General features: G+C 43.6%; 1 protein-coding gene across 1 annotated transcript in view; it reads right to left on the reverse strand.

The window, feature by feature from the left end:
- LOC137324218 (protein unc-93 homolog A-like) overlaps nucleotides 1–16,120 on the reverse strand; it is a 75,236-nt gene that overhangs the window by 48,318 nt on the left and 10,798 nt on the right. Inside the window, exons 2-3 of the mRNA XM_067988354.1 lie at nucleotides 11,573–11,754; nucleotides 6,430–6,659 (exon numbers count right to left, since the gene is read on the reverse strand). Coding sequence (XP_067844455.1) covers nucleotides 6,430–6,659; nucleotides 11,573–11,754 — 412 coding nt within the window. The remainder of the gene's footprint in view (nucleotides 1–6,429; nucleotides 6,660–11,572; nucleotides 11,755–16,120) is intronic.

Here is a 16,120-nt window from a genome sequence, read left to right on the forward strand (position 1 = left end):
ATTGCACAAACCGGATAGGATTCGCGAAGACATGGCAGTAGTGGTGCCAATATAATGTGTGATGTGAGTTGTTCTTTAATTCAATAGAAGTAAGAACCATGACGAACCCGCAAACACCCCTGTGCATCCCCTTCATGCTCACGACACGTTTGCCTTACGCTGCCTACTGCACATATGTGATGCATGCCCTGTGGCTGCAGCACAGGTGGTGGCAGGTTGAGTGAGGCTGGCCGTGAGAGAGATGCACGAGAGGGTGAGTATGGGATAGAGCCATGAGATTGTATGAGGATTGGGTTGCGTGGTAGTGGCGGGGTGAGTACTCCCGAGGTGAGTAGGTGCAGGTAAGATGAGGATGAGGTTTGCGTGGGTAGGAGGGGTCATGTGACAGAGTAGTGTTGGCAGTGCCGAAGGAGATGTGGGGTGGGGGCAGTGTTGTGGCGTACGGAGTGTAGGGGAAAGACTACGTGTACTCACTGTGGCTGACCTACTGAGGCCATTGGAGCGCCTCCTGCACCGTATGCAGGTGGGCGATATGTTGGTGGTGCAGGTGACCCCCTCTGCCACCTCGAGCCAGGCCTTCCTGGTGGCGGCAGCAGGCCGCTTCCTCCCGCCCGCCGGGGAGAAGATCTCTGTCCTCCCCCTCCTCCTCACCCCATCTAATGATACCTGGGGTGAGGCATCATTAAACTGGGAGCAGCCTTCCCCCTGGGCTGCTCCATACTGTAATTTTTGCTGTTTGTGGCAGCATCTGTCAGTGGAGGACTGCCCCTTTAAATAGAGCGCCTCCAGCTGACAGATCTTACTGCGCATGCGCAGCCCGCCCGACGTGCAGATCAGCGTCGGGGAACCCGGAGGAGCAGGTAAGTGGATCCAATTAGTGGGTTGCCTGCTACGATCGCACGGGCAACCCACTAATTTCACCGGGCGTGTTTTCAACGCGCCCGCTGGCCTACCTGCCGAGAACCCGCACCCCTGGTAAAATCGGGCCTTTTGTGTCTGTCTTCACAGAAGAAGACACAAAAAACCTCCCAGAAATACTACAGAATGAAGGGACTGGCGAGAATGAGGAACTGAAGGAAATTAGTATTAGTAAACAAATAGTACTAGAGAAATTAGTGGGACTGAAAGTCGATAAATCCCAAGGGCCTGATGATCTACATCCCAGGGTTTCGAAAGAGGTGGCTATAGAGATAGTGGATGCATTGGTTGTCATCTTTTGTTTTATTTGTTCATGGGATGTGGGTGTTGCTGGCGAGGCCGACATTTATTGCCCATCCCGAATTGCCCTTGAGCAGGTAGTGGTGAGCCGCCTTCTTGAACCGCTGCAGTCCGTGTGGTGAAGGTTCTCCCAGAGTACTGTTAGGAGGGGAGTTCCAGGATTTTGAGCCAGTGACGATGAAGTAACGGCGATATATTTCCAAGTCGGGATGGTGTGTGACTTGGAGGGGAACGTGCAGGTGGTATTGTTCCCATGTGCCTGCTGCCCTTGTCCTTCCAGGTGGTAGAGGTTTGGGAGGTGCTGTCGAAGAAGCCTTGGCGAGTTGCTGCAGTGCATCCTGTGGATGGTACACAATGCAGTCACTGTGTGCCGGTGGTGAAGGGAGTGAATGTTTATGGTGGTGGATGGGGTGCCAATCAAGCGGGCTGCTTTGTCCTGGATGGTGTCGAGCTTCTTGAGTGTTGTTGGAGCTGCACTCATCCAGGCAAGTGGAGAGTATTCCATCACACTCCTGACTTGTGCCTTGTAGATGGCTTTGGGGAGTCAGGAGGTGAGTCACTTGCCGCAAAATACCCAGCCTCTGATCTGCTCTTATAGCCACAGTATTCATGTGGCTGGTCCAGTTAAGTTTCTGGTCAATGGTGACCCCCAGGATGTTGATGGTGGGGGATTCGGCTATGGTAATGCCGTTGAATGTCAAGGGGAGGTGGTTAGACACTCTCTTGTTGGAAATGGTCATTGCCTGGCACTTGTCCGGTGCGAATGTTACTTGCCACTCATCAGCGCAAGCCTGGATGTTGTCCAGGTCTTGCTGCATGCGGGCTCAGACTGCTTAATTATTTGCGGGGTTGCGAATGGAACTGAACACTGTGCAATCATCAGCGAACATCCCCATTTCTGACCTTATGAAGGAGGGAAGGTCATTGATGAAGCAGCTGAAGATGGTTGAGCCTAGGACACTGCTCTGAGGAACTCCTGCAGCAATGTCCTGGGGCTGAGATGATTGGCCTCCAACAACCACTACCATCTTCCTTTGTGCTACGTAAGACTCCAGCCACTGGAGAGTTTTCCCCCTGATTCCCATTGACGTCAATTTTACTAGGGCTCTTTGGTGCCACGCTCGGTCAAATGCTGCCTTGATGTCAAGGGCAGTCACTCTCACCTCACCTCTGGAATTCAGCTCTTTTGTCCATGTTTTGGACCAAGGCTGTAATGAGGTCTAAAGCCGAGTGGTCCTGGCGGAACCCAAACTGAGCATCGGTGAGCAGGTTATTGGTGAGTAAGTGCCGCTTGATAGATGAAATTCTATAGATTCTATAAAATTCTATAAATTCTGGAATGGTTCCTGCAGATTGGAGGGTAGCAAATGTAACCCCACTATTTAAGAAAGGAGAGAGAGAGAAAACCGGGAACTACAGACCTGTTAGCCTGATATCAGTAGTAGGGGAATTGCTAGAATCTATTATAGATGATATGATAACAAGACACTTAGAAAACAATAATAGGATTTGGCAGAGTCAAAATGGATTTATGAAAGGGAAATCATGTTTGACAAACCTATTGGAGTTCTTTGAGGATGTAACTAGTAGAATAGATAAGGGGGAACTAGTGGATGTGGTGCATTTGGATTTTCAGAAGGCTTTCGATAAGGTCCCACACAGGAGGTTGGTGAACAAAGTTAGAACACGTGGAATTGGGGGTAATATACTGGCATGGATTGAGAACTGGTTAACAGACAAAAAACAGAGAGTAGGAATAAACGGGTCTTTTTCAGGTTGGCAGACTGTGACTAGTGGGGTACCGCAGGGATCGATGCTTGGGCCCCAGCTATTCACAATCTATATCAATGATTTGGATGAGGGGACCGAATGTAATATTTCCAAGTTTGCTGATGACACAAAACTAGGTGGGAATGTGAGTTGTCAGGAGGATGCAAAGCGGCTTCAAGGGGATACAGACAGGCTAAGTGAGTGGGCAAGAAAATGGCAGATTGAATATAATGTGGAAAAATGTGAAGTTGTCCACTTTGGTAGGAAAAACAGCAATGCAGAGTATTTTTTAAATGGTAAGAGATTGGGAAATGTTGATGTTCAAAGGGACCTTTCCGCTATATGTTGCCATAGCCCATAAATCATTTTCATGTTTCAGAAACATCAGTCCCACAGAGTAACATAGAAACATAGAAAATAGGAGCAGGAGTCGGCCTTTCGGCCCTTCGAGCCTGCTCCGCCATTCAATATGATCATGGCTGATCCTCTATCTCAATACCATATTCCTGCTCTCTCCCCATACCCCTTGATGCCTTTTGTGTCTAGAAATCTATCTAGCTCCTTCTTAAATATATTTAGTGACTGTGGTGAACCTGTGGAATTCTCTACCACTGCCTTCTGTGGTAGAGAATTCCACAGGTTCACCACCCTCTGAGTGAAGAAATTTTTCCTCATCTCAGTTCTAAATGTCCTACCCCGTATCCTGAGACTGTGACCCCTCGTTCCGGACCCTCCAGCCAGGGGAAACATCCTCCCTGCATCCAGTCTGTCTTGCCCTGTCAGAATTTTATATGTTTCAATGAGATCCCCTCTCATTCTTCTAAACTCGAGTGAATACAGGCTGAGTCGACCCAATCTCTCCTCATACGACAGTCCTGCCATCCCAGGAATCAGTCTGGTGAACCTTCGCTGCACTCCCTCTATGGCAAGTATATCCTTTCTTAGGAAAGAAGACCAAAGCTGCACTCAATATTCCAGGTGTGGTTTCACCAAGGCCCTGTATAACTGCAGTAAGACATCCTTGCTCCTGTACTCAAATCCTCTTGCAATGAAGGCCAACATACCATTTGCCTTCCTAACTGCTTCCTACACCTGCATGTATGCTTTCAGTGGCTGGTGTACAAGGACACCCAGATCCCTTTGTACATCAACATTTCCCAATCTATCACCATTTAAATAATACTCTGCATTTCTGTTTTTCCTTCCGAAATGGATAACTTCATATTTATCTACATTATACTGCATCTGCCATGTATTTGCCCACTCACTCAACTTGTCTAAATCGCCTTGAAGCCTCTTTGCATCCTCCTCACAACTCACAATCCCACCGAGTTTTGTGTCGTCAGCAAACAGGGAAATATTACATTTGGTTCCCTCATCCAAATCATTGATATATATTGTGACTAGCTGGGGCCCAAGCACTGATCCCTGCGGTACCCCACTACTCACTGCCTGCCACCCCGAAAAAGACCCATTTACTCCTACTCTCTGTTTCCTGTCTGTTAACCAATTTTCAATGCATGCCAGTATATTACCACCAATCCCAAGAGCTTTAATTTTGCACACTAACCTCTTATGTGGGACTTTATCAAAGGCCTTCTGAAAATCCAAATAAACTACATCCACTGGTTCTCCCTTATCTGTTCTACCAGTTACATCCTCAAAAAACTCCAGTAGGTTTATCAAACATGATTTTCCTTTCATAAATCCATGTTGACTTTGTCTGATCCTGTTGATATTTTCTAAGTGTCCTATTAACACATCCTTTATAATTTTCCCTACTACTGATGTTAGCCTAACCGGTATGTAGTTCCCCGTTTTCTCTCTCCCTCCTTTTTTAAATAGTGGGGTTACATTTGCCACCTTCCAATCTCGGCCTCCTCTCGATATCCCCACCATCACAGAAGCCAGTCTTCAGCCAATTCGATTCACTCCACGTGTTATCAAGAAACAGCTGAGTGTACTGGATACAGCAAAGGCTATGGGCCCCGACAGCATCCCGGCTGTAGTGCTGAAGACTTGTGCTCCAGAACTAGCCGCGCCTCTAGCCAAACTGTTCCAGTACAGCTACAACACTGGCATCTACCCGACAATGGAAAATTGCCCAGGTATGTCCTGTCCACAAAAAGCAGGTCAAATCCAATCCAGCCAATTACCGCTCCAGCCTACTCTCAATCATCAGTAAAGTGATGGAAAGTGTCGTCGACAGTGCTATCAAGCGGCACTTACTCACCAATAACCTGCTCACCGATGCTCAGTTTGGGTTCCGCCAGGACCACTCAGCTCCAGACCTCATTACAGTCTTGGTCCAAACATGGACAAAAGAGCTGAATTCCAGAGGTGAGGTGAGAGTGACTGCCCTTGACATCAAGGCAGCATTTGACCGAGTGTGGCACCAAAGAGCCCCAGTAAAATTGAAGTCAATGGGAATCAGGGGGAAAACTCTCCAGTGGCTCCAGTGAATCCTGGAACTCCCTTCCTAACAGCACTGTGGGAGAACCTTCACCTCACGGACTGCAGCGGTTCAAGAAGGTGGCTCACCACCACCTTCTCAAGGGCAATTAGGGATGGGCAATAAATGCTGGCCTTGCCAGCAATGCCCACATCCCATGAATGAATAAAAAAAAATCTGCAGGAACTGTTCCATAATCTTTAGAATTTTGGAAGATGACAACTAATGCATCCACTATTTCCATGGTTACCTCTTCTAGTATTCTGGGATGCAGATTATCAGGCCCAGGGGATTTATCGGCTTTCAGTCCCATTAATTTCTCCAGCATTATTTTTTTACTAATACCAATTTCCTTTAGTTCCTCCTTCTCACTAGTCCCTTGGTTCCCTAGCATTCCTGGGAAATTATTTGTGTCCTTGTTCTCCATTATAAATTCTCCTGTTTCTGACTTCACTAATCTTTTTCTTTTTATATACTTGTAGAAGCTTTTACAGTCCACTTTTATTTTCCTTGCAAGTTTACTCTCACTCTATTTTTCCCCTCTTAATCAATCTCTTATTCCTTTTTTGCTGAATTCTGAACTGCTCCCAAACCTCAGGCTTGCTACTTTTTCTGGCAACTTTATATGACTCCTCTTTGGATCTAATACTATCCTTAATTTCTTTTGTTAGCTATGGTTGGGCCACTTTTCCATTTGTGTTTTTGCATCAGAAAGGAATGTATAACTGTTGCAAGTCATGCATTCGTTCCTTAAATGTTAGCCATTGCCTATCCAACGTCATGCCTTTTAATGAAGCTTATTAAGCAGTAATTAAGCAGATTTTCTAAAGAGATAAAAGTAGAAAAGTAGAAAATATAGTCAGCGATACGTAATGCGCTCACACCAAATTCCTCTCTCTGCTGCTTTGACAGAGACATTAACCCATTTATTTCAATAGATAATAACAATGCATATATTATGGTACTTAAAAACAAATATGACTTCTTACCTGTATCAGAAGAGTATTGAAATATTAATGAAGACATTAGATTCCCCCAAACAGCAGATGACTGAAATATAAGGAAGAAAATTCCGAAGTAGTGGTTTATTACGTTTTCTGCAATCTTATTGTTCATCCTTGCATTTCGGTTACCACAAATGGTAAGATAGGTGCATTTAGCAGACCAAAGTGGAGCTCCTCCGAACCCAAGGATTATTGCAGTGGGAATAAGTGTGTACCTGTGAAAAACAATATCTTCATTATAACTCTACGACTAACCTTTAATGTCTTATTCATTGCTGTTAATAATATCATTTTCATAATTCACATCGAGGATTGATTAATTGATATTATTCCCAGACTGTGTTTGGTTTTGCGAAACATATATGCCTGGTCTAGCATTTACACCCAATAGTAGGCTCTTGCTGTGTCATATTTGTTATTTTACAAACACAGAAGATTGCAACAGATAAAATCTAATAGTGTTGATCGTAAGTGCTGACACTGCATGAACGTACATTTAGGTGATCCATTTGAATAGTACCTGTTTAATTTAGCCATATGTTCAATTTCAGACATCCAATGGGAAACATACACCAACTTTAATTGAGCTAGTGCAAGATCAATTTTCAGGATAAATATAAATGATAAAGTTTTGCATTAGTGATATCAATTGAATATAACAATATAGATACACTTAGCAACCCCAACCAATCTTCTTTAATCGATGGAATTACTTAAATGATTTCCTAAAACTGTAATTTAATTTTTTTCAAATATCATCATTCCACTATTATATTAACCCTTAATGTGCCAAGGACAAGTTATTTCATGTTAGCATAATTACACTGCCAAAGTCACCAACAAGAAATTGTCAAGTTCTAGTGGGTCTCTTATTAATTGATTAGTTTTGTAGTATAAGCTATTGTTACAGTTATAAAGATTCTCCAAACATTTGAGTAGCTTTATTATTGTGATGTTATGAGTTTATTTTAGTATCACAATGTATGATTTAAAAATATTTTAAAAATGACCAGCCAGGGAGCTTAGAATTTCTTAGGAACTGCCAGTAATCTAAAGGTTCATCCACAGAATGTGATTTTAAATACAAAGCTATGATCACCAAACTAATATTTACACTCCAGAGGGCTGATGTGTTATCATGAGAAGTGGCCCTCATCTGCCATTAGTGGACGGCTACCTCCCATTATCCTTTTGGAGAGCATGAACAGCCAACCACCTCTCGTGATACTGGCCCTCATTTTACACCTAGGATAAGCATTAGAATAGGTGTTAGAAAGGCACCTTCAGCCACCTAGGCGAAGCACAGTGTTAGGAAAGAATAGTTTGGCTTCAGTTCATTCTGGACTTTGTTGTAATAAAATAGAATGCACATTGACAGTGTGGTTTGTTATTTCTGGAGGTTAGAGTCAAACAAATAAGGGTGCATTTATTTGGTGCTGACTTATTTACTCAGGTGATGATTAGGGGCAAAGAGGGCTGTGTGTTGTCATCTTGTAGGATGGGTAGTCGATTGAGGGAATGTCCCTTTATTTGGAAGTGGGGGAGATGGAGATAAGACTCTAGTGTTAAAGGTAGACTATGTTGCACAAAAGAGAAGATTTCAGTGATGAGATGTGCTCTGATGTCCCTTGTAGCAATCACTGAGGAGTCCTCTGAGTGCAGGTCATTGTGCTGCTCTCCTTCATTTAGTTCTGGCTCCATTGAAGCCAGGGCTTTCTTGCCAGCAATGTCATGTCCAGTCCTTTTTGAATGGCAAAGTTGTGCAGGGCACATCAGGCTACAACTATTCGTGACACGATCTGCAGCATACTGCAAAGCCCTGCCCAACATGTCCAGGCAGCAAAAGTGTGCCTTCAAGAACCTGATGGTCCTCTCGATGACCAATCTATTAGAAGTATGTGCCTCATTGTAATGCTTCTCTGCTGATGTTTAGGGCACGCTTAGTGGGTTTAATTTCCATAGGAGAATGGGATAGGCTTTGTCACCCAGAAGCCATCTTTTGATCTCATTTTGTTCCCTGAAGAAGTCGGGAAGGTCCGAGTTTTGAAGGATGAATGCATTGTGACAACTTCCAGCATATCTGGCGTTTGTTGACATGTACAGTTTGTACATCGAAGGAGTAGAAGCCCTTCAGATAGTTGAAGGGGTATTCTGTGGGAGCACGCAAAGCAACTTGGATGCCACCAATAGCACTCTGGACCCTGGGGAAGCCAGCAACCCCATAAAACTGTATGGTCCTATCTTGCTGCTGCCTTGCTGTGATGCCAAAGAGGAAGAATTTTCCAGCTCTCCCATAAAGTGCATCAGTGACCTAACAAATTCATGCCTTTACTACAGCCTGGCTGATTACAGAGATTGCCTGATGTTTCCTGCGAAGTTGATTATGATCGTGCCTTCATAGCGAGAGAGAGAGCAGTGTGGGCAGATTAGTTTGTCTGTAAATTGTCATGCAGTAGGTGACAGAGCTGCCTTATTGCCATTTTGATGAAGCATGCTCTTATTATACGCATCCCCTTAGTAAAGTCCTTATATGATCTGTGCTGCCTGTATATTCTATGGGGGAAGGAGTAATGTCTGGTGGGCTGCATCCTTCTTAAATGCTGCCTGACTCTGCTTCTTCCTGGGTTCCTCCTCCTCCTCCAAGATAATTGCATACAATGGTATGCCCATAGGAAATGCTCTACCTGCTCCTAAGAAGCCCTCATTGACTCTAGGGTGTATGGGGTTGGATGAGGGTCAAAAATCTGTTGGTGGTCTGACCCTATTAGAAGCTGTGAAAAGCAAGTCCAGGTGTGTATACACAGAAAGGCAAAAAACAATTGCTGCAAAAAAAGTGTATCCTAGCTGCAGAAATCACAAGTCAAACATTCCAAACCCTTCTGCCTGTCTAAGCTGATCCTGACAACAGCTGCACCTCATAAATCTCAGTCTCGTTACCCTGACTGCATTGCGAGTGTAAAAGAAGAAAGCTGCAGTGGTATTGGCCGTCATTACCACATATTTGAATTAGGGCAGTTGGGACTTGGGTGGATCACGGGAAGGACCAAAAACTGTGAGGGAACTTGGGAAGAGATTTCATGGCAGAAAACCAGCGGGAATAACTTCTGCCCAATTTTCCTAACAACCATTTACTTGCCCCGATTATGCACTAGAAATACTCCAAAAGCAGCAAGGAAATTCAACCCCCCACGTGTCATGCTTTGTTATAGACAATTGATTACAGTTTGCTTCAATCACATTAAACCCTATCTCTTTTCATTTTTGCTCTACCTACCATCTCTTTTTAAGTGCTTATGACATAATCTGTTCCCAGTGTCATTTTCAGTGGTCCATCCCAACCTATTCCCCATGCTTCATGCAATGACATTATCCAACCTGACTGCTGTCCTCAACACCCCAGCCAGATCTATTCCAGGTACTTCCTTCAGCGGCCTGATTTGACACACTGAGATTCATTCCCAGCCTGCTGTATTCTGCCCATAGTTGCTTCCGAAGCAGAAAATACATGTTTTAATCTAAAAATATCAGAGAGGTCTCCTGCAGTTGTGCATATACCAGCAGTGTGCTCTATGAGCAGATGTTATCAGCCATGGCTGCAATTCCCCATACAGGTATAACAGTGCTGGCATGCTGGATTGTTTTGAAATGAATATATTGTGGTAATTACCAAGGAAGGGAGCAGTGACTTACATGATGCAGTGCTGCCGATCACAAATGAGTTGGACATTTGGAGTTGAATCCCTTCCTGTTGACGTAGATGGTGGCATTGATCAGGAGAATGCATACGGTCACACAAGTGCAATCCATGACTCCTTGAACCTTGGCGATTCCTGCCACTTTGTAAAATTGCAGTGCCCTGTCATACTGTTGCCACTTGTCCATGGGAAAGTAAATGAAACAACTTGTTCTAGCAAACGATGTATTTTTGACCTGCTGATTTGGGAGTAGTGACAGATGTGTGCTATGCATCTCCAATGCTCATAGGTAGTGGGTAGTGGGTAGTGCCTCCTGTCACCTCGGCCCCTCCATTCTCTTCGCCAGGTCCTTGTCTCGCACCTCTGTCTTGTGTACCTGCAGATCCCAGAACTGCACTCCGCGCCTGCCGCGGATGGTGATGTGCCTCCTGCTCAGATGTACTGTGGAATAGATCCATTGTGCTTGCCATCCTGATGTTGTCAGTTTGAGGGGCTCCAAAATGTAGGTAAATTTATGTGAACACAGAATTCTCAGTCTCAACAAAGAAATCTCAGTCTGAACATAAAGAACTCCCAGTCAAAGGTTTGAAGGAACTGAGTGCCCAGCTGCAATACCTCACCTTTTATTGAGATGTATCAATCACTGGTTTAAAGGGTCAAATGAGCTTTGGCTGCAACACGCCTCCATTTCTATGACGTGTTTCAGAAGTCACGGGAGACACATTCAGGAGAAGTTAAATTCGATTCTGTTGCAGAATCCACAAAAAGTTAATCATCTTAAGTCTTTCAAGTACCCAAATTGGCCCTTTAAATATCAGCTCGCCGGCTTTAAGTGCCGTTGGGACTGGTAACTGTTGCGCGAGCGCATCCTAATGCGCCTGGGTCAAACCCGGAAGTGGGCACGTTGGAACTGGGATGCGAACCCGCTCCAAAAAGCTGGCACTTTAACCTCCCACCTGCTCCCACCCCACCCGTTCTTGGGGGTTAAAATTACCATCATACACTTTGCAGCAGAGGTCATCAGAGATGGGAACTCTGACTGCTGTTTCTTCTCCTTAGCCTGGGGCGCTAAGGCAAATTGTAAAAACTTGAAAACTGCCCCAAGCTGAGATCAACTAACAGAGCACAAACTGGAAATCAATCCTGCGATCTATTGGTTTGTATGAGTTAGTACAGGTGATGCTACTAGGCCACTGGGGAAGCTTATATTATTTTATATTTTAAACCTGCTTCTTCAGAGCTTGTAAGATACTATAATTGTCTGATTATACGATAGGTTTATCTAAAATGTCACTGGATTTTAAAAAATCCATTGGTACAGGAACAGGGAGTTCTGTGATTATAAACTTGTGAACAAGCAAGAAAAACATTATTACTACAACGCAATAACACTGCTCAAATTGCTAGTAAAAGTTAAGATTTTATATTATTACCAGCTTGGATAAAAATTGCCAATTGAAAATGTAACATAGCAGCACATGGAGATAACAATGGTCCATTTACAGCCAAGATATTTTATCATCACGGGTGGAAGGAACATTGAAGAGAGGATAAGGGCTGCATAGATGACACTTAATGAGGCCAGGCCTAGGCCTTGATCACTGTTCAGACTGCTCTGTAAAACAGTAACAAAATAAGGGGTGAGATAAATCACATAATGCATTCATAAATTACACAAGGCAAACTAAGTATATTCAGGCACTACCTAAAATAAATGGCATCAGTAGGTTCAATTATTTAACAATAAAGGAAAGTGTAGATTCACAAAAAGACTATCCAGGCTGTCATGTCTGCTCTATCTACACAACATGCCCTCAGACCTACCAAATATATTGGGTTCTATGGAAGTTTAATGCTGGAGATTTTATCAGGAAATGGTTTATCTACTACATGCCACTCTGAATTAATATATGTTATTCTGCAGGCTAGGGTGCACATTCACTGAAAAACTTGCAAGAGGTGACTGGCACATCAGACAGGCTAGCAGCAGTACCAGCAAAACTATGTCAATATTTTTCTTCCTTCTGATAAGGCCACAGCAAATTATAGAAAGTTCTCTGATGAGTTTATGGCTAATCGCTGTAGGGTAACTTTTTTTCAAAGAAGAAAGGTCTATATTCACAGTGTTGCAAGCAACTTCTAGTTTCAGAATGTACTGCTCATGGGGAAAACTACATAATTATCCATGTGATATTTGAAATAACGCTGTTTTTTAGGTATCCTGACAAATATATGCCAAGGAACCAGATGAACCCTTAACCTCATAACTTTTCACTAAGGAACCATCTGGGGTTTACCGCCCAGTTTAGGTCTAAGAGTGAGTGATGCTTAAGTCGGTTTGCCAAACTGTTTTACACTACCCAGTTTCGATTGAATTTGAGTTCACCTTACCAACCTTGATTAGGATACCCACTAGCTGCTGATGAATTAACCTTTTCTTGTCGAATCACCAAGGAAGAAGTCAGACCATAAATCATGCATTAACAACTATTTATTGACTATAACATCACAACTTAAAGTTAAACACTGAGTATACGAGCAAATAATAGATATAAATAGATGTAGTCAGGGTCACGTAGCAGTTTGAATTACAAACAATTAATAGACAGAGTTACTTAAGAAAATGAGTAACAGAGGTTGTAAAGGAAATTCAGTAATGTCACTGTAATTCAGCACTAATGGAATCACTAACTAGTAAATTATTGTTGAGATCAGTGTCAGGAACTACTGCAAATTGGTGAGGTTAAATTTGGGTTAAATCTCCAGATAGCTGACAGGTTAACAGCATTAGAGAGCCGCCTATTGGATAGATTAAAGTCAAGGTGCTGGTGGTTAGCAGTGTTTCCAGAGTTTATACAATCTTGTTCTTATTGTTAGGATATATAGGTGAAAAGGGGTTAAAATATAAACTGGACCAACAAAATAAGGAAACGCAGAAGTAGCACAGCAGAGAATTTTATACATTTGCTTTCTCTGCTGAAATACTAGAATGGGCCTCACCAAGGCAGATAACATTTGCATGCTTAACATGAACCAGACCCTGAGAGTAACCATCACTAGATGATTTAATTAAAGTATGGCCTAGTGACCTTGGGAAGGGGAGATAAGGGGCTGAGAATGTTGAAAAACAAAATGATTGAAAGTGAAGTCGTCTTCACCCATGTCAATCAATAGAATTATTGTAAATTACCCATTAGTCATGCACTCTAGTTTAGAGATGCAAAGTTGCAAGTGAACAAGGTATTATCCCAACTGTCTAGTCTTTGTTCACCATGATACTTCTGCAGCTGTCGATCTGCTCAGTCATTCCTTCACCATCACCTTTGATGCCCCTGTCCCTAGTAAAACCCCTACTCTCAGAGTGGTCATTCCCTCGTACGGCACCAATCTTCGCTTCCTTAAGTCCATGTAGCCCAGACTTGAACCTATCTGACGTTCAACAGGTTTAGCCATTCGTCGCCAGATATGGCTGAATCACATCAAGCATTATCAGGCCCTGCTCTTCTCTGCCAAAACTGTTCAATACTCCAGAATCATCCTGGAATGCGAAGATAACCCCAGAATTCTTTTCTCCACTACCAAATGTCTCCTTAAACCCCTCTCTCGTGCCTCCTCCACCCTCACCTCCAACAACCAGTGCGAGGAGCTCATGGATTCATTTGTCACTAAGATTGAGACCATCCGTTTAGCTGCCTCTGCCACATCCCTCTCCACCTTGCCCACATAGCCAAGCTTCCCCCAACGATCCCCATGGCCCTAGCTCTGAACCGGCATCTTTTTCTAGTTTCTCTCCTATCTCCCCTAATGCGCTCTCCAAGCTCATCGTGTCCACGAGACCCACCTCCTGCTCTCTTAACCCTATTCCCATTAAACTTCTGACCACCCTATTTGGCCACTGTCTTAGGCAGAACCACACTGTTCATAATCTCACCGTCCCATTTGCTCCTGAGCTTGACCCCATATTCTCTCCATCCGCCTACTTCCACTTCTGCAACATTGCCCGTCTCTCCACTGCATCAGCCCATCTTCTGCTGAAACCCTCATGCATGCTTTTGTTACCTCCAGACTTAACTATTCCAATGCTCTCTGCTGGCCAACCTCCCTTCTTCTAACCTCCATAAACTTGAGCTCATCTAAAATTCTGCTGCCCTTACCATAACCTGCACCAAGTTCTACTCACCCATCACCCCTGTGCTCACTGACCTTCATTGGCTCATGGCCCACTAATGCCTCAAATTAAAATTCCCATCCTTGTATTCAAATCCTCCATGGTCTCACCACTTCCTATCTGGGTAACCTCCTCCAGCCCTACAACCCTTCAAGAACTCTGTGTTCCTCTAACTCTGGCCTTTTAAGCATCCCCCACTCCGTTTACCCCATCATTGATGGCCGTGCCTTCATCCGTCTAGGCCCTAATCTCTGGAATTCCCTCCCTAAACTTCTCCGCCTCTCTCTCCTCCTTTGAGACCCTCCTTAAAACTTACCTCTTTGACCAAGCCTTTAGTCACCTGTCCTAATATCTCCTTCTTCAGCTTGGTGTCAATTTTTGTCCGATTACGCTCCTGTGAAGTGCTTTGGGACGTTTTCCTACATTAAAGGTGCTATACAAATGCAAGTTGTTGTTGATCAGGTCATGTTGAGCTAGCCATATGTGAACATTTTGATAAAAATTTATAACAGTTAACGTATGTAAGATAGTGATTTTGTAATGGGAATTCGGATTCAACCCGAGAAGATTGTGCTCAAGAATTATAACTCGAAAGACATCGTTTCCCCAGCCAAGTTCGCTTAGTTGTAAGTACTTACTTTATTTGAGGTATTAATGCTTTGAATAAATGAACTTTGCTTGTGACCTTATTGTCTTACTGTCATTGATTGAACTCACATAAATAAAGCTAGCTAATTAACATTATGAGTGGCATAGTTGAGTTGATCTCCTTCCTTCTCTAGTTCGTAGGCAGTAGCTTCTGGAGCTTCGAGTCAATGAGTCTTTCCGATGGTGGGGTTGTGTGTTCCAATTGGATCCTTCATTCTAGCTGAGCCCACCTTACGCATGAGTGACGGTATCTGCTACCTGGCTTTTCTCTCACCTTTCTTGATCTCAAACACTTTTACAGTTAAGTGACACTATTATCTCTGCCTGTACCTGCTGGGTATAGACGTTCAATTTGACTTCTAGAATCTCTTAAACTCTGACCTGAATGTACTTTTTTACATCTGTTAGGTAAAAGTTACTTACAGAAGAAGAGAATCTTCTTCAAGCTAACAAAGAGAAAATATATCTAGCAATTAAAAAGAGACTGTACATTTTTTACATCCTCTAACACTGACTGGAGGTGTGCCAAACTCTTGTTTTTATACGTCAATTTCAAACACCATCTTCTTGCAGTCAATTGACCAATCTGAGTGACACGTGTTAGAAGGATTCACCCCTTTTGGTGTTAATCACTTCTAATAAACGTACGGGGGGAAAAATTCGATAAGGGTCCATTATGGGCCATGTGCCTGACGGACCCCGCGCAGGCAGACAAAAGTTTGGACCCATCAGAGCACTTACTTGCAATCAGCCTTCCTTTCCAGGCCTTGCACGTGGAATCAATGCAATTCACACTTTCCACCACCAGAGGGAGCACAATCTCTTAAAGGGAGGATGTTTCTTAGAAATCTCTTAAAGGTAGCTGGTACCTGTTATTTGCTGAAAATAACAGTCTACTGCCTGCATGGAGTCTGAACAGAGATCAGACATTGCACATGTAAAACACAGATGCCGACCCCATCCCTATGTTTACACACTGATGAGTTATGTTAAAACATTGAATAAAGGTCGCGCACTACTAAATCCCACATCCTCCAATCTGCATACCAGACCTCACTAATCTGCTGATCTGAGTTGGTACCAGGCCTGCGAGAGTGCATGCACCAAGGTTCTTTGCTGATACACTAGAGACCTTGGTGCAAGAGGTGGACAGAAGGAGGGACAT

Source organism: Heptranchias perlo, chromosome 8, assembly GCF_035084215.1.
Source record: "Heptranchias perlo isolate sHepPer1 chromosome 8, sHepPer1.hap1, whole genome shotgun sequence".
Taxonomy (NCBI): Eukaryota; Metazoa; Chordata; class Chondrichthyes; order Hexanchiformes; family Hexanchidae; genus Heptranchias; species Heptranchias perlo.